At 47.9% G+C, this 19,422-nt stretch overlaps 1 protein-coding gene across 1 annotated transcript in view; it reads right to left on the bottom strand.

Moving 5' to 3' along the window:
- The window catches only part of Grik4 (glutamate ionotropic receptor kainate type subunit 4), a 436,861-nt gene that overhangs the window by 74,148 nt on the left and 343,291 nt on the right, over positions 1-19,422 (bottom strand). Inside the window, exon 12 of the mRNA XM_052188602.1 lies at positions 3,928-4,035. Within this exon, the coding sequence (XP_052044562.1) occupies positions 3,928-4,035 (108 nt within the window). The remainder of the gene's footprint in view (positions 1-3,927; positions 4,036-19,422) is intronic.

The following is a 19,422-nucleotide window of genomic DNA, read 5'->3' as shown; positions in this document are numbered from 1 at the left end:
GATTAGAGAAAGAGACGCACACAGGGATTATGGAGGCTCCGCCACAGAAATAGCTGAGCATCCCAGCAGAAGGATAGTGTAATGCCGAGCTGCTCCATTCAAGCCAGAAGGAAGGAGCTTCTACACAGAGCGATGGAGGGCCAGACAGACCAGAGATCTGGGATTGGGGGGGGGGGGCGGAGCAGTTTGAGCAGTGTAATTATGGAAGGCTGTGTGTCCCATCAGGAGCAGGTTGTATGTGAGGGGTGTGGGTTCTGAGTTGAAGGGGCTGTGAGGCTCCACTTGTGACTGCATCCATGGTCATGACAGTGAGATGGCTTAGTCTCCTCACCTTACCACACAGGCTGTCCTCAGCTCAAGGCCCTCTCCACGCCATATTCATCTCCATCCCGTCCCAGCTAAACTAACTCATGCAGACCTTGGAGTCACAATGCGTCTGACACCGATTATTAGAATTTATCCCTAGGCTCTGGCCAAGGTGTCTGTGAAAATCATCCAATGCTTCCTCTTTATGCCCCAAGGCTGTGTGGCTCCCAGGTGTGGCACGAGTGGGGTCTGAGGCCATTGTTTCCCTCATTGTCACCCCCTGATACCCGTTGATTAGGAGGGACACAGGCCTCCACCTCATGGATGGTACATGCTGAGGGGTTCTACTCTAGAACAAGATTTTTTTTTTTAGTCTAAGAAATGTGAGGAAATTCTCCTTTTGTGTACTCTGCTCTTAAGTTCACTTGGAATCCACTGTAATGATCTAAGGAAATGCTCACAGGACTGGTCTTGAGGGAAGAGAGGTACTGGACAGCCAAAGGATCAGCAGGCCCGGGGCTCACTGAAAGCGACACTTCAGCTATGTGTTTAACACTAGACCCAGCCCAGAAAATATGTTCTGAAAATGGGTGCTATGGCTGATCCCACGGGACCCCGGCAGTAGTAAGGTGACATGGCTATGTCCTGAATTACAGGGACGATCGCTCAGGATCACCATTTGCTGGATCACACAGGGGCTTGATTGGCACTTTTGTTCCTAGTGAAAGTTTCTGGTTTGGACGGGCCACCTCAACCACATTTGCACAGGAAACAGGTTTCCTTTGAACTCACTTCACACAGAAGGTCTTGCCAACACCAGCTTCTCCTGTGTTGATCTGAACATATAAACACAGGCACACACACACACACACACACACACACACACACACACACCCCAGAAACTTCTCTGTCTAAGAACATGACCTTCTGGCTTCAGTTCCAGATGTAAGGAGGCAGGAAGCACACCCTACCAGGTTCCCTTCTTCCTGCCCCAACTTTGAGTAGCTTTTAAAGCATTTCTCACAATCCCTCCCTCCAATTCTGTTCAAAGGCATTTCCAAACTCAGACTCCTACTTGTGTCAGGCACCCCAATATTTGAGGCACCCTTATTTATGAAAGGGGATGTGAGGGGTCCACGAGATGAGTCCGCTCAGAGGGGTGTGGAGAAAGCCAGGGGCAGAAAAGGCAGGAGTCACAAGGGGAGACTCCAGAGTAAAGATGACCTTTGAGCTGAGGAAAGGCTTCTAGGGGAGAGGGAACAGCATCCCATCATGGAGGGATGGGGAAGTGACACACCCTGGACCCCAAGGCTGCGTGGAGAAATGCGTGATAAGGTGGTTATTTGTGTACGATGGGTTTAGAACCCAAACTAAGGAAGTAAATGACTGGACAGTTGTGAGAGCCATGGGGAGACAGATTTAGCAAGGGGAAGGGGAGCCTGGGAGGACTCCACCGGTGACAAAGAGGCACAGGAGCGGGCTGAACTCTGGACTGGGCTGTGAGACTCAAGGAGTTCCACAGATAGAAAAGACAGATGGGAGGGAGGGCCCTGCAGTCACGCCCACCCTGCCCACCCTTCCCTCCAAAAACCACAACTTAGGCTGTTCCCAGGTCTCTGCTGGATGTGGGCAGAGCACCACCTTCCTCTGATCTTCCTGGTGTCCCAAGAGGCTCAGGTGAGCAGAGGAGGAACTGGGTGCTGGAGAGGCTGAGACCTGGAGCCTGTTTCCCGTCCTTCTCTCCAGCTGGTTCCTAGCACTGGAATGGGGGTGGGAGCAGTGCATAGCTCCTCCCCTGGGTCTCTCCTCCACTCAGATGCCACCCCTTTACGGAGGCTCCTCTGACCACCTGGAAATCGATGCTGCCTGCCATTGCGCCCAGACCACCTCCTAACGCACGGCTTGACCAGCGGTTAAACATCTATAACTCAAATGCCAAACCTGAGCTACTTCGAAATCTGAAACATGTGGAGTGCTACCAGGTGTTTCAGAGTGTAGGATTTCTTATTAGGGATGTTCAATTAGCAATGTCTATAAAAATATACCCAGACCTTCCAATAAGGGAGACATTTTACAATCTGCCTTATATCCCACGTTAGACCAGAAGGTCCTGACAGGCAGGGATTTTTGTCGTTGGTTCCTTGACGTTTCCTGAGCACCTTGAAGAGTGCCAAGCATAGAGAAACGCCCAATGAATACTCCTCAGATGAACGAATGGAAACACTCAGTGTCGTATCTCCAAGGGAAGGGAAGGATGGATGGGGAAGGGTACAGGACCCTAAGGCTGTGGACTCCTGACTCTGGAATACACTTTGCCCTTCCCAACCCACGCCATCCTCGGCAAAGCCTGAGTTCTCCAGCATTTTCCCAGCACCCAACAACACTCTCCTTTGCTCTCTTTTTCCTCAGCATCTGCTTCCTGTCTTTCGGAGCCCATCACAAACGATGCTTCCTCAGGCTTGGCCGCCTTCCCCGGGGCTCTCTCCTCATCTCAGAGCTCCAGCTTCCCACCTCTTTCTTGTTTTCCCCCACTCTGTTTATAATAGATCAGTAATCCCAGTCCATTCTTCCTGGGCCTCAGGAGCCTCTGAAAGTCATAATGGAGGACTATAGGCTTCTTTTATCTTCTTAAATAAATAAATAAATACATAAATAAATGCCGAGAGAAATAGAGACGTTTGGAAGCTTTGTACATCTATCTAGTAGGGGCTAGGCTGTGCAGCTAGCCTATATATTGCCTTGCTTGAGGCTGAAAGAATATCAAATGTGACGTTGCTAGTTATCTTTCCCTGGTGAGATGCGATGTGGGGTGGGGAATATACCCTTTCGATTAGTTAATATCAGAATAGGGAAGAACGAAGCAATTACTGCTTAACATGTAGATGGCTTAATTGTCAGACCTTTTGGAACATGAATCCTTCAGGGCTAGCGGTGATGGTAAGACCTCGGCTGTGTGTGGGTGACTTAGCCCATCTGCTTAATGATAACCTATTTGAAGATACAGGCCAATCCATACGCTTCTGTGGTACTTATGAGTAAGCAGAGTGCCAGGCACACAACAGGGGACAGAGTTGGGAGGTGGACTTGGTAATTACTGAATAGAAATGAATCAAGTAGAAAAGCAGGTGGTTGGTCGGTTTATGGGTTCGTTGAAAACTCTTGTCACTGTCTGGAAGTGAAGGAAAGACCATAGAGGGCCACAGAGATCTAGGGGTCAGCTTAAGGGTAGTGGGGGGCGTGGTTTTGGATATAGCAGCTACCAAACAAAGTGGGCTTGCTGGTAAAGAGGGAGTCATCTCTGAGGACTGGGTGCAGCTTGCCCCACCTGTGTCACAAGGTCCCATTTCTAGGGATGCTAAGCAGTTCTTCTAGCCACCCAGATCCCCTGGGAGAAGCATCCACAGGCTATGGACTCTCTCCCTCTGTCCCAGCTGTTCAGCGGCTCATCAGATACCATTTCCATATGAAACAGCAACTAGAGTGCAATCATGCTGTCATAAATTGGCCTCTGCGCTGTGATTAGCATTTCCATCTTCTGTTCCCTGGGAAGCCCACGAGCAAGAGCTTGGGGAGGAGGCACCCTCGGGAGCTGCAGCTGGAGGCCCGAGAAACCCCGCTTACCAGGATGGTGGTGACGACCAGGGTGGTGTTGAAGAGACTGTCAGAGATGTTGGAGGCGTAGAGGCGGCTGTCCATGCTGAGGCCCTCTGACACATGCCACTGGCCAATCTGAGGAGACCAAGGAGGAGAGGATGGGAAGGCTTGAGGAAGGGATGGATTGGGCTTCAGGTTGCTGGATTTGAGAGCAGCTGAGGATAGTGTTCTACTGTGGGTAGACACCAAGAGGGAAGGATGGGAGAGATACAGAGGAACAATAGGCTAGACCAGAACTTGGGGAACACAATACAAGACTGAGGGTCTTGAGGGAAGAGGGATGTCAGAGTGAAGACAGAAAGGATCAAAGACTTGGAAGAGATGAGAAAAAAATAGAGAAATTAGAATATAGCATGGTGCAGAGAAGTTCTGACAGCAGAAAGGGGTGAGGCAGAGGGACAGGGAATCATGTTATTTTCAAGCCTCTTTTGCTTTAGTCTACCCTGGATAAACCCAGTTATCTAGGTAAGAATAAGAATGTCAGCATGTATACTTGTACACTTAAAATCGCTTGAGAAAAAAAAATATTGGTGGCTCATGTCTGTACTTCCAAGGTCAAGGCAGAAAGATTGCTTTATGTTTGAAGTTAACCTGGGCTACCTGGTGAGTTCAAGGATAGCCTGGACTACATGGTGAGACTCCATCTCAACAACCAAAAGGGTGATTAAGAGGATAGATACAAGATGAAAAGAGACTGGTATGTAGTAGACCTTTGGTGAAGGCTTGACCAGGTTGGGAATGCAGCTCAGTGGTGATGTCCTAGGTTCCATTCTTGGTACCGGAAAGCCTAAATGAAATCATATTGCTACAGGAGCAGAAGGCTAAATGCTTATGGTATGGTTAAGCATATGGCCGAGTGAGTTAAGTCAGAAGACGGAAGCGTCCAGCCCTAGTCTCCTTCATCCTCTGCCTCACTGTGAGGTCCCCCCAGAGCTTCAGCTCTTCCAGCTAGAAATCCCTTCTCAGAACCCACAGATCGTGTATGGACTGGTTTGACACCACGGTTCCCACTCTACCCAGGAACATAAAGCCCACTGTGCATCCTCAGTGATCTCTCTGAGCCCCGAGGCATGCGTCCCTCTGTGTCAAAGGAGAATAACAACAGAAACTTCTAGTGGGTGTGGTGAGGAGGAATTTAACCTGCGTTCCATAAATGTTACTTTCCCATCCACTTCTTCACTGTGTTTTTAAATTGTCCTCTATTTGTTTCATTTTTATCTTATCAAGTGGTTAAAAAAAACAAAACAAAACCATTTACTTAGAGGGCTGGGGGAGATAGCTCTATTGCAAAAGTGCTTGCAGTACAAACATTAGACTCTGCGTCCAGATCCCCTGCATCCGTGGCAAAACATAAAAAAGCCAGGCACAGCAGTGTAGTGTCTTTAATCATTGCCCTAGGAAGGCCGTGGTGGGAGGATCTCAGAGGCTTGCAGCTGGCCAGCCAGTCAAGACAAACTGGCAAGTTCCAGGTTCAGTGAGAGTCCCTGTATCCAAAAAATAATGATGTGAAAAGAACTAGAAAACCACATCTTAAGTGGATATCTGGCCTCCACATGTGCACACACCCACACATATAGATACACACACACACACACACATGCACGCATACACATACATACATTATGTGCATGTGTGCACAAATAAGCTATACCCTCTTAATCATGTTTGGTTGGCTTCCAGCTCATGACAATCCTCCTGCCTTGACTTTGCAAGTGCTGACATGAGCCATCATGCACTCTTAACCAATTTTTGAGTATATATTTATCTTACTGTGGACTATTCCATCAGCCTGGCAATCTCTAGGGGGTCTGATGGAACAGAACACTGTTTGTAATAGACCTTATATTCCATAAATATATTATAAACGAACAATACAGAAACAAGGATATAAAAGTCTATGAATAATGCATACGTATACAATACACATATATTTGATCCCATATAGTTCTGATGGCTAGACTCCAGACAAGTCACTTCTGCTGCTGAGTAGTCGGGGTTTACATCCATGAAAGACAGCCGACGGCTGCCCGCACACCCAGAGATGCGCACGGCCCCCTTTCCTAAGCACCAGCACGGCTTCCCAGAAGTCCTGCAGTTGCTCCTGTTCTCTCCCCTGGAGGTCGGCTCTGAGTTTGCCTTCAGATGCTCCAGCAACAATGAAGGCTTAGCTCTTCACTGCTCTCCTCCCTACTCCATGGGACAGGGGGGCTCAGAGTCACAGTAAGGAGACGCCAGCGAGCTGCCTTTATGCTTTCGAGAAGGGGGAGCATGCAGAGGGAAGGCCCAACCCAGGCCCACCTTAGACCACCAGCTTGGATCTCTGATGGCCTTCTGGGACCATGCATGAACCCCACGGGTCATGAAAGATCCTCTCCATACCCCCGGAAGGACGCCGTCAGAACAGAGGGACAGCTTTCTCTGCCTCTGCAGAGGTTCTACGGAGCCTACGTGTTTTGTTTTATATACTATAAGAGATCTCACCCAGCTTCTCTAAGAACCCACAGCCCATCAGCTGAGAGAAGCCTGAATCCTAAACCTTATGCCTCTGAACCTCAGATGAATCCTCCCATGGAAGGAAGCCACAGAGTTCTGCTTGCTGAACCGTTTAGTGGAGCATTTACTTCCTGGTGGCGCTCCCCCATCAGATTAGCATCCTGCATGCTCAGGCCCCAGAGCCTTGCTCCTGGCAGTGGAAGCAGAGAAAGCCACTGTCTCTTATCAGCACTTTATTCTTGCTGGCCAAGCATGGGCATAACGCGGATGAGCTCTCCTGGGGATTCTGGAGCTCCTACTGCCTCTCAACGGGACACAGCAGGTGACATCATTGTCCAATTCCCAGCCCCTCTTCTCTCTATAGAGACAAGGGTAAGAAGATGATGACTGTGCTATGAGTTTTCCAAACTGGGAGTGGGGTTGGGGGGTAATAATTACAGGACTCCTGTTGTGTCATATACACCATTCTATCACCTCTTTGAAGTTTCCCATCATAGTTGGGAGGAGTCGTGGTGTTTCTGTTTTATTCATGAAGAAACACGCTCAGATAAGCTTAATGGCTCCTCTCCTAAGGCCACAGCTTGCAACTGTGGCACAGGTTCGAATCTAGAGCCAGATCCTACCTCTCTGCACTTTCCCAACTCTGTTGATGTCTTTTAGTGAAGATAGTGGGTGGTTTTTGGTTTCTTGGTTTTTTGTTTGTTTGGTTTTTGTTTTTTTGTTTTTTTTAATCTGAGTAAACCAGACGAAGCAGGAAGTAGCCCCAGAGCCTCTCAGCAACCTAGTATAAACCTTAGGAGCATAACTTTCTTCTCCCTGGTCTCAACACTCCACAAATCCATTAGGAATCTCTCTCCTACTGGCTCCTCCTAGGGGCTGTTTTCCTCTCTTGGAACATGCATAATTGGTTCTCAGTGGTCTGCTAAGCTGGGAAGAACTTTACCTGGGCAAGAGGAGCATAAAACCAAGTAGGCTAGGTGCCAACGTTCGGATGTTTGAGACATAGACTGAGCTTCTTAGCAGCCTGTTGTCACCCTGAACTTCCACTTCACACCAGTGAGGCCCCCTGCCCCAAGCAGTCCCAGCTCCTTAGCCACGCTCAAGCGACAAACCCGGTTCCTACAACAGCCATAGATGGAAAAGATTTTTTTCCATAGCCAGAGATGACAGCCTCAGCAATGGCCCCTCCAAGACTTCACCCCTGGGGACCTGGCAAACAGACTAATTAGCCCTGAGCTCCAGTCAAGAAATGAGTCTCCCACCCACTCTCATGTTAGCCTCCAGAAATTAATAGACCCAGCAGCTCCAGCAAAGTGGTGTGGCAGCTATTACGCTGGAGCAAACTAATTGCAGTAAGCCAGTGGGAAGAGGAAAGCTGGTAGAGCCAGGTGCCCTGGGATACAGGCTAATTGCCCCACCTACTGGGCACCATGCATGTCACACATGTGCAGGAATGGGCAGGAGATACCACTCTCCCAACACAAGATTTGTGACTCAAACTGCAGCCAAATCCCCTTGCTCTGCCTCCATGACACTCCCCCTCCCAAGTCTTTTGGCAGACCCGGTTGATTTGCCCCCACCCCCCAGGCTTCAGTTCACTTCAGATTACACCTCTGCCTCTTGTTTGCTTGCTCTGATTTTCTATCATTTTAGAGGCCCTGGGGGGCTACAGTGGAGAGAGGGAGGGAGGGAAGGCACAGATCTGCGTAGGGCCACAGCTAGCCCCTATGTTAAGGCATCTTAACTCAAGGAAGAAGACCTCCGCCACCTGTGCCGATGTGGTCCAGCCTGTGCACAGCTGAGCATGCAGAGATGATGCTGGATTTCAGTCCCATCTGGTTCCTGAGCATCCAGCACCATCTGTACCCTCCAGTAGGAGGCCCCCATGTCGTAGGGCTTTCTTTTACCCTGGCTTCTCTGCTTATGAATGGTGTGACCTTGTGTAGGCTATTAATACCTCAGAGTCTCTTTTCCCATCTGTAAGATGGGGATTAGAGTAGCACTTGCTGCCTCAAAGGGATTTTAAGATTAGTTCAAGTACCGTGTTAGTCGGCATCCATTAGAGTGCCATTGTTGGGGCCAAAAGACACAGTCTCTTCTGTGTTCTCAAAGCTTTCTGCACTTCGATTTTAGCTTATTAGACGGATTAGGCACATGCTGAAGACTTAGGTTTTCAGACCAGTAGTGCCACCACAAGAAACTTAGTGAGGAAGTCGAGGGATAGGACCGACAGTCTGGGCTGCAACAGCCCTGCGAGCTGCTCTGACGCTTGGCTGGATTGTTGCAGAGCACAGAACAACGGAGTGGTGAACAGGACCCTGGGACTAACTAGGGCACTGAGATTCACAGCCACAGGGCGGGAGGTGTGGGGGTGGAGGGGTTGGGAGTATGGGGGGTATGGGGGATGGAGGTGCACACCTGTGTCACTGAGGAGACATTTCAAAACTAGGCCTCCTGGTATAAGAGGCACCAGTTCCTAGATGGTACCAACTTCTGTGGTGTAAGTGTTTCCAGTCACTATCAGGTTTCATGCAGCACACGGAGCCAGGAAGACATGTACAACAGGCTCTCCGCAGCTGAAGCAAGCTGGTTTTTCCATGTCACAGATGCTGACTCTGCCAACAGGCTCCATGCTGGGCACTCAGGTGCATAGTAATCTCCTCTCACTCCATCAGAAAACAGATTCGAGTCCTGCTAAGTCAAGGTTTCCAAGTCACAGGATGGTATATGTGGAAAAAACTATGATGCTAAATAAGACCCACTGAATGCTTGATCGTGATCACAGCTGTGCAGACAAATGTGTGGACCACCCGGTTCTCAGGTTGCTGAGGTGAGAACTGGTGAGAGTTCAAAGCTACCCTGGAGTGCATTGTAAGCTCAAGGCCAGCATGGACTATTTATTTGAGACCTCCATCTCAAATTCAAAACAAAGAAACAAACAAACGTGTGGGCTTTTTAAATCCTGACTCCAAGGCAATTGAAAGAAACATCTTCTGATGGAGATGCTTAGCCAAACATGAAAACTTAGGCAAATATCACTAACATGAGATGGAATTCCCCCTGCATAGAAAGTATCATTTAACCCAAATCTCCTATGGATATAGATCCATATAAATTAATAATTGTCTTGTTCCTTTAGGTACCAAATTTTGCAGGTCTCAATTATGTATTCAAAAATATGTATTTCCTTCTTAAGGGAGCTACAGGTTCGTCTGGTGCCTAAGGTAAATGGGTTTTATCTTAACGTGTGGCACAGGCATCAGGAGCTGGTTTAGACATCATGATGTGGATCTATTGGTGCTGCCCTAGGATTCCTGCAGTGTGCTGGCTGCTCACCATTGCAAAGGGATCTATTTAAAGCTCCGGGTGTGCGTTTTCTTTCCTCATGGTGGGCTGTTGTTTCTTGCTTCTATCAGGACAACTGATTCTGAGGTTCTGTCCTCTCAGAGATGAAGTGGGCTTAACAGTCCTGGAAGGAGCAGTGAACTGGTTGAAGGAACGATTAGACAAGAACAAGCAAGGCTATGAGGGTGATAGTGGACGGGCTCTGTGGCTTAGATAGAAGCTCTCCACAGTACTTTAGGAAGCCATGTCTGTCATAAGATGCACATCAGGCACTGGGATTTGGTCTGCCGTGTGGCTCTAGGTCAACATAAGTAAGTTGGTCACTACAAAAAGTGGTTGTCAAGGGCATGACTACAGACATTTGCTGCTGTTCCTTGCCTCCCAAGAGCCTGGCTCAGTGTCTCAACTTCTCAGAACTGAAACAACGTTACTTGGAGTCGGGAGACCTAACTAGACTACTGCCCAGTGCTGTGACCACAGGACCCTGTGAGCCTCCATGTTCTTGCTGAAGTTTCTGAGGACATTGTGAGCCTCTCTGTTCTGGTCCTTACAGGGCAGCAGCCATTATCCATGCTCCCAGAATCTTCTATTCAGTCACAGCAGCCTCTGCTTAGAAACACTACAGTTCTTTTCCATTTTGGTTCAGACACAAAGACAAGAAGCCACACTGCAGCAGCGTGTTGGACCTACAAGATGCCACATGCCTGCTCACTATCGTGTCCCTCGGTCGTCACTCCCTGCTTGTGCCATTCCTGGCCTAGAATTCTCCCAGCCACATGATCTCCTGACGCCAACACTCTTTCAGTTAGTTCAGGGGAGTAGGGGAGGGGGATGGGAAATCATGGCTTGTAAGCTTAATTCGACCATTGTTTGTTTTTGCAAATAAAGTTTTATTGGTACACAGCTTGGCCTGTTCACTTCTGCATAGACTGTGAGTGCTTTCATTCGCAAGGGCAGAGTAGCAACAGTAATGCTGGGGTTCCTGCAAAGGCCAAGCATCTGCCCTCTAGATGTCATGGAAAATGCTTGCTCACCATCATCCACTTCTCAACCATTTCCTTTAAGCCTCTGCTTGAAGACCGCTTCTTCCAGAAAGCCTGTCTTCTCTTATGTTAGCCTTCTGAACATCTGTCCGTTGGACATTGCTGTCTGCCTGTCTGTCTTACTATGGGCATAAGCCTTCTCAGAACCAGAGTGGTTTGCATAGCCTGCCCTGTTATCCCAAGGGCTTGGCTCATTGCCTCGTGTCTCATAGATGCTCAATTAAATATAACTGAACAAATGCACCAGAAACTTTATCTCATTTAATCCTCAGCAAATCTACAAGGGGCAGAGCATTTTATATTCATTTTAAAGATTTTTAAAGCCCTGCATACCAGCAAGGTTAGGTAATTAAAGTATCCACGGTCACAGTCCGATAAGCACCACAGTGGAGATTCAAACGGACTTTCTCGATCACCAGAGCCCCTGCTCCTAACCACTGCATTATCTGGTCAGAAAGGGTCAAGACCGTAACCATGGGAACCGGCTTAGCACAGTGCCTGGCATTGGCAGAACCTGCATAAACTTCGCCAAATCCCTCCCACGTCTCTGCTCAGTACTTTCATTCTCAGCTGTCAAATAGGAGCCCTCAGGATCTTTTCTGGAGGGTTATGGACTTGGAAAATCATCAGCCTGATGACTAGCATTCCCTGCTGCTGCTGGGAGCCCCAAGGACCCTGTAGCTCACAGCCCACTCCCTCCTGCCTGAAGGTGCTCAGGGGTGTCTTTTTGGCCATTTTGCTCTTTTTTGAGTAGGTAAAAAAGGGATTGGTTTTTAAACCTCAAGGAACTTGCTCACACCACTGCCCCCATCTGCAGAGGTGCATACAACCCTAGAACATTTAATAGTTCGTGCACATTTAGACAAATGCTTTTTGTACTTAGCACCATTGGGACCCAGCTTCTTCTACGGGGGCTGATGAAACCCTAAGCCCTGCTCCAGACGCAGAGGCTTCAAATACCTATTGATCTTTGCTTGCTGGGCCCTGGCCCATGTGGGTTCTTTTTATAAATTTCCCTGCTTCTGTGTAGCAACCCTGTCATCATTCACACCTGAGAAATGCAGACTCATTGGTACTTTAAAAAATGGTAAAAAAAAAAAAATGCTTGAAGTAAGTACACGCATACGAGGTTAATGGTGAATAAATGAACCAAACCAAACCTCAGAAATGACAAGTTACTTGCTCAGCATCAGTGGCTGATAGGGATCAACTGGGACTTGAACTCAGATCCTATGCATTCCTGTCCTGACTGGCTCAGGATAGGTGTGGGCTGTATTGACCTTAGAGTCTGGGCCTGCTTCCCTCATACCTCTTTGAACAAAGTGAGCTTGTTTGTTTGTTAACTATAGCCTGAATGGAGGTAACCAAAAGGACCCACATGAGCTCACATATCCGTGAAATGGAAGTGAACGACAGAATTTACACAAATGAGTCTTGAGTGAACCCCAAGGACCTGTGGGTTACCGCCAGTGCTGTTGCGAAGTAGTGGAAATTTTAAGCCATAAAGGCAGGTAGGCACTCTGGCTATCTCCTCACTCTCTTTAACTTTTTGACCACAGTCATGAGGTCAACAGCTTTGCTTCACCTCACACTCCCTGTCATAATGGACCACACTGGGCCCAAAGCAGCAGGTCTCAGCCATGGGCTGAACCTCTCAGTACTGTGAGCTCAAATGGCCCGTTTGACTTCAGACATTGATTGGCTCCGGTTCCCGTTATAGTAACCGCAAGCTGGTTGGTGAGATACCGTGCAGTGATCCTGGTAAGCAACTGAAGGCACTTGTTGACCCGTAAGCTGCAGACGGGTAGACAGCATAAGACTATGTATGTAATGGGAAAGCAGGTGATCAGAAGTCAGGGGATCAGGGTTCAGGTTCTACCTTGCCAGTCATTTTACTATGTGGCGGGAGTGGAGGGGGGTAGGGGGAAGGAGTCAATTTTGCTGCCTAAGATCAGCCTAATCTCCCCGCCCTTCTCCATGTATGGGGATCATGTGAGGTAGTCACAGAGTCAAAGCCGATCAAATGCAAGTTCTTTACGGTCCAGTTCTTTTCTTTCTAGGCTCACCCAACGTTTTGAATCATAATCATTTTTTAAATTACAGTTCTAAGTTGAAGTTCACATTCTAAGGATGCTTATGATAAAATACGTGCAACCATGAGTGCTTAGAGTAGTGGTTCTCAGCCCGTGAATCTCAACCCATTTAGTGGCCACATATGAGAAATCCTGACTATCAGATATTTACATTCTAATGCATAACAGTAGCAAATTATAGTTATGAAGTAGCAATGAAATAATTTTCTGGTTGGGAATCACCACAGTATGAGGAACTGTATTAAAGGCTCACATTACAGCATTAGGGGGGTTGAGACCCACCAGCCTAAAGCTTCTCCATATGCGATGGAGATATGGCTGGCACTCGGGTACGGGAGGGCACTGTGGCAGGAGACCCCAGGGACGGCCTGAGATGGCTAGAATTCCACAGACTTGGTGGGACAGGTGCACAACCTGACAGAGATAAGCTTAAGGGGCCAGGAGATGGCTCATCTCGGCAAACAGGAGGATGTGGGCTCTCATCTCTAGCCTTGTTAAAAGCAAAACAAAACACAACAATGTGGCAGCCCATGCTTGTATTAGGGTCCCACCAGGGAATCAGAGACATGCAGTTCTTTAGGTTGTACTGCTCAAGCAGCCTAGTCTAAGCAGTCTCAGTGAGAAATGCCATCCTTACCCACAGGGCAACTGTACCTGAAGACTGATACTTGAAGTTGACCTCTGGCTTTGACACATACATACACATGCCGCCCAAAACATACACACACACACACACACACACACACACACACACACACACACACACACACACAAATCACCAGCTTAAATCATACCAGCTTTCATGATGCACCCCCCGGCATACAGGAGTAATATTTGTTAGCTTTAAGCTCAATGTCTCTACATATATAACAGCTTATATGACACAAAAGCAGTCTGGGGTCATGAGCAAACCCCAAACTGAGATCTGGGGTGACATGAGGAACAAAGGTAGTCATCAAAGTCCACCAGAGGCCGTATTTGCTCAGCCACAGACTACTCCTAGATATGCACTGGAGCACTGGAGTGCAGAATGCTGCAAAAATCTAGAATTCTGGGGCAGCAGCAGCATCCGATGGAAAGAAGAGATCAAAAACTAGTACTGGGCGAGCTAGGAAGATCCAGGACAGTGCAGGCTTTCTAACACTTCCATTCAGTTTATCTAATACAACGTCTTATTGGAAGTTGGCCACAATCCACTTGTGAGTTATGAAATCAATTGAGTGGACCAACACCTGCATTTAAAAAGTGAGATCTCTATGTGGAGCGGAGAAGGGAGAATTCATAAGCAGAGGTAATGAATACCACACACATTTGTGTTTCGGTTATGCACAGAGGTATGCATGCATCCTGAATGACTCCCTGCATGCAAATCATATTCCAAATATGCAAACTCACACCACCCAGAATTTGCCAAGCTTACCTGTCCACTACTCTATCATCAGCATCTAGCACAGTCTGTGGATGATAAGTGATGTTTAGTTGGTACCCATTGACTCCTAGTCTTGATCGCTCCTTGTAATTAAAGGCTATGGATTAGAACATTTGTGAATCAGTGCCTTTGGGCATTCCTTCCACGACACAACTCTGGACTAAACATTTTGTTATACTTCAAGGAGGTTCTGCTACCATCCCTATCTTACAGATAAGAAAAGGAAGATTTGAGAAGATTCAAACTCTGGCAGAACCACTACTGTAGTGGACTGTCCCAGGATACTGTAATTTCTCTGGATATATATATATATATATATATATATATATATATATAACCATTTGGCAAATATTTGAATCATTACTTTAGCTAGCATCATTTGCTGTAAGTGTTTCTACTTGAGAGCCCACAGCCCTTTGTGTTTCCTTGCTTTTTGATTCTGAGTTATGTATATAGAAAAGTGTATCTAAACAAAGGCCTAGTGTGCCTCCTTGACCTGGCTTTGGTCAACCCCTTCCTTTGGGTTCAGTTCCCTGAAGCTACATCTTGCATGTCAGTCTCTTAGAGAGCTGCCCATCCCTGATAGGACCACAGGGTGTTCACACCCTCCTTGGGGATTCTCACCACACTGTTAGAATCAGACAACTTCCTACACCATCATCCATTTTCCCCACCAGACATTATACTCCTTGAGAGACAAGATCCCTGTCCCCAGTGCCAAGTGTGTAATCAGCACTTGATAAACATGTGACCACAGGGATTCCGTTCTCCTTTTGTGCCTTCAGCTGCCTGGCCTAACTTACAAAGGCTACTCTGTTGGACTGAATTCTGAAATTCTCCTAGGCAGGTCACCACACTTTTAGTCTTCACTGATCACATCTTGAAAGAATAATGTATTCTGGCCTCTTCCAACTCAAAGAGTTGTAATGTGTAGTTTTCCCAAGTGCCTTGGGACAGAACACGGGAGAGAGACAAGGAGAGAGATTTGGCCTAAGAGAGGCCGTGTGTGTGTGTGTGTGTGTGTGTGTGTGTAGGGGGGAGGGGTCAGTGGAAGTGCAGCTGCCTGGTCACATGGGTGAAGCAGGTGGCCATTTAACATGAGTGGTGACAGAAAGAACCTCTCTATCTTATAACAAGGATTCCTTGAGGGAAGGTAGTCAGGGACAAATGGAAGAGTTGTGAGGGCTCAGAAAACACACACAAGGACCAAAGACAGAGCTGTTGGGAGGAAGGACACCTGCTCCCAATAAGGAAGGACTTTCTAATAGGAAGGGTTTCTCAAGATGGAATGTGCTGTCCCTGAAGGTATCGAGTTCTCTGACATGAGGCATCTAAGTAAGACTCTCCCTTCTGAGGATGTGCTTGCAAAAGGCCAGTTGGAGAACTGGTCTACAGGGCTTTCATTTACACCATCCATCCTCTACCAGGAATTCAGGATATATGCTCTATTTCTACACCAGAGCATCGGGAGGAAGGCAAGGCCTTGTGGGGCAAACAGGGGCCTTGGACATAGCAAACAAGCAAAAGAGCAGGTCTACAGGAGTGGCAAATGCGGAGAAAAGCCCTGCAGGAAAAGTCAGAAATTGCTGTTGGCTCATTCCTGTGCCTGTCTCCTGGCTGAGTCTCTCTATGGCTGGTTCTCCCTGTTTGTTGCTCCTCTGACTTAAAGCTGCCACACACATTCAAGTAGGGACTAGAGAGCCTCGGCTCCCAGGACAAATAAGTGTGGTTCCTGTGAGCTCCCACCAGAGCATTTGTCAACACCCAGCCTCATCCATTTATGCGCATCTCTGTCTCCCCTGATACAGATTGCTGACTCATCAGCTTGCACAGCAGGGTCTGAGGTCGGGTTTGAGGGAAGCTTCTCGAACATAGATTGTCTCTGTAGAGTGTGCCACAATTTTTCTCACGTATGGGATGGCATGTCAACAGTGCATCGTAGGAGTTAGTTTAAATAGAAAAATTACTAGGGGAGACACACACACACACACACACACACACACACACACACACACACACTATAGCACTCAATAGTCCATGAAAAGGACACTTGTTGACAATGTCAGCGCTGAAACAACACAGCAGAACACTGCCACGTTCAAGCTCAGCTGGAGATGCACACATTGAGTGAGTCAAATTTTCGTCTCGCCACATGTCTGTAAAATTGGTCCGAGTATTGACAGGGGGTTTGCAAGAAGATTTCACCAAGCAGTCAAACGTGCAAATACAGATCTCACAAATAATGAGAACCAATTAGACCTGTCCATGCTGGGCTGTTTGGCTGTCACCAGGATGTGCTCAGATTTTCAGTCATGATCTCCGGCCTCGGGGATGTAACACAGGATGTGGTCACCATCCTTCCTGCCCAAAGGCCCCAACCTTGGCAGTTCTTGGAGAACGTAGTGACAGATAAGTATCATATTCAGAGGAGCTCTGGGGTACAGGATACCTGTGTTGGCTCTGATCACAAATGACACCCCAGTGATTCTCTCAGAGATTTGACCGACTCCCCAACTATCAGAGCTTCAGTTGTAAAATCTTCCGCAAAAGGATCAGAAGGATGCCTGGGTCTCCTATCTGTTTGGACAAGTTTAAAAGTTTCTTTTGTCTATACCGTAACACCCTCTATTTAAAAAAAGAATTCCTCCTCCTCCTCCTCCTCCTCCTCCTCCTCCTCCTCCTCCTCCTCCTCCTCCTCCTCCTCCTCGACAACATCACTAGTGTAGGCTCCCTGAGTAACTAAGGATGACTTTGAACTTCTGGCCCTCCTGACCTTTCACATGTTAGCACTGCGGGCATGTACCTCTATGGCTGTTTATGTGGAACTAAAGAAGAAGACCAGGGCTTTTATGCATGTTAAGCACTCTTCTCAACCATAATCTTCAGATACCTTTTCCCCTGTTTTCCTGAGACTGTCTTAACCTATAGCCCAGACTAGCCTTGAACTTGCTTTGTAGCTCAGGATAATTTCAGTGTCATAGTCCTCTAACCTTACTTCACGAGTGCTATAATTATAAGAATAGGATACCATGCCTGACTTCCTTTTCTAATTTAACTGAAAACCTCACAGGCTATCTTCCAAGGTTTGGGGATGGCCCCCTGGCCTTTCTCACACTGAGTCATGACAAGGACATGGCAGAGTCAGCAGATAGGAAGAGTCCCTCACTCTTCTTTCTCTGCCTCCCAGAAGACTGGAGGCATGTCAGCATGGGCTGCTGAGGAATCAGGGCGTGCAAGTATGCACAAGACTTTCTGTCTAAGAAAATTATGGCCAAAGAGCATGACGGTCAGGCCAGGCCAGCATCATTTGTTCAACAACTCAGCAGGTAAGAAGTGCTGTGGGAAGGCAGTGGTGCCGATGCCTTGACTCTGAGCTCTGATGCCTAGATGCCAACTGAATTAACGCTTTCAATGAAGCACCCAGACTGGAGGAAGCTGGCCACTCTCCAGCCTGGTGCTGAAATCAGGGCAGCACTGTGGCTCCTGAGCTCTCAGCCTGTGACTGAGAACGGCTTGTCCCTAGCTGGGTGCAGTGCAGGCTTGTGGGTAGGAAAGAGCGTTTACTTGGGTCTTAACTGCGCTCTTGGAAGAAGCAGGATTTGTAGCTTCAGGGGTTGTCTGTTGCTTTTGTCTGATCAATGTTGATCTGTGGGCCTTCCATGTGCTACGGCTTCTCCCAGAAGTAGCCATAATTTGAGCTCTCTCATCTTCATGTCTATCCACTGCCACCAAATTGGGGCTAAAGGTCAGAGAATAAGCCAAAGACACACAGAGAAAAGTCCGAGATCGGCGACAGAAGAAAAGAGTTAGGTAAGGGCCAGCTGACAGAACTGATTTCAGCCAGGCATACCTGCCTGGCACCAACTGGTACTCAAATGCCCTCTTTCAGTGTTATATGACTCCAATAGGAACAACCAGGCCTGTTGAGCCTTCCTTTACAAATCTATGTCCTTCTCCCTGCCCTGAACCAGGCCAAAATGTCCGGGACATTATAGGGAATATAGCAAAGACAGTGAAGTATATAGTTAGACACTGCCATGTGAGACAGCAGGATTAAAAATTGCACAGTGGAGTAGAACCCTTGAAGAACAGCCATGAACGACAGTTCATCTTGTTCTCAATAATTTTATGATACCCAAGAAGCAGAAATCATAATGTTCTTGGCTTTACCAAGGAGAAAAGTGGGAAGCGAAGTTAGGAATACGGAGTGTGGGACTCAGCCCCATCTCTCTCTTCGCACACCTTGCCTGTCTTCTTGGGTAAGCTTCCTTCCTACCCGTTCACCATCCACCTTGCTCCTTTCTCCTGGCCCGCCTGCCTGCAGGCCAATCTCTGCTCCTAGCTCTTGCTTTTCACATAGAGGAGCTGGCTGCCGCGGGCTGTTTCATGGCACTGACTTGGCAGACCTCTTCCAGCTCCCCCTTGCATGAGCTGGCTGAAGGGGCACAGGGCGTGTCTCCAGGAGCTGGCAGACTTCCCCAGGCTGATCTCAGGGAAAAGCGTGATCGGGCACATGACGGGGAAATAGATTTCAAATGCAGCACTTTAAAATCCCGCTCCTCTGCCCAAAACCAGCCCCCTGTTCGAAATTGTAAGTACCTCTTAATTTGTTTGCTGGCTGATGTGTGAGTAAGCTTGTCAGCTTCTGTGGCTGCTGAATTGTTTAGCAGAGCCGGTAAGCAGGAGTCCCTGCGCTTTGGGGAAAGCATCAGATGTGCAAGGAATCAGAGAGGCTGGAAAAGACAACCAGCCCTTTAAGGTACAGCCCTCAAAGCCAGCTCCTCTGCTCCTTGCCCTTCCCCCCTTTGGGCAGTCAGGGGAGCAGACAGAACATCTCTCCCTGGGAGAAGGCATTCTCCATAGAGCCTGTTCCGGAGTACAGGACCTGGACTGAGTAGAGGAAAATGGAGAGGGTGAGAGAGAAATCAGTGATTCAAGGGGCCTTTCAATTAAAACATGTAAATGCCGTTGCCTATAAGAGGCTTGGCACATGCAATTCTCTTGAATTAAAAAGGAAGCGAGTGGCTTTAGAAACCCCACAGGTCTGGGGGCTCTGGTG

Source organism: Apodemus sylvaticus, chromosome 7 (assembly GCF_947179515.1).
Source record: "Apodemus sylvaticus chromosome 7, mApoSyl1.1, whole genome shotgun sequence".
NCBI classification, from domain to species: Eukaryota; Metazoa; Chordata; class Mammalia; order Rodentia; family Muridae; genus Apodemus; species Apodemus sylvaticus.
The sequence above is the reverse complement of the archived record's forward strand: the minus strand, read 5'-3'. Positions and strand labels throughout refer to the sequence as shown.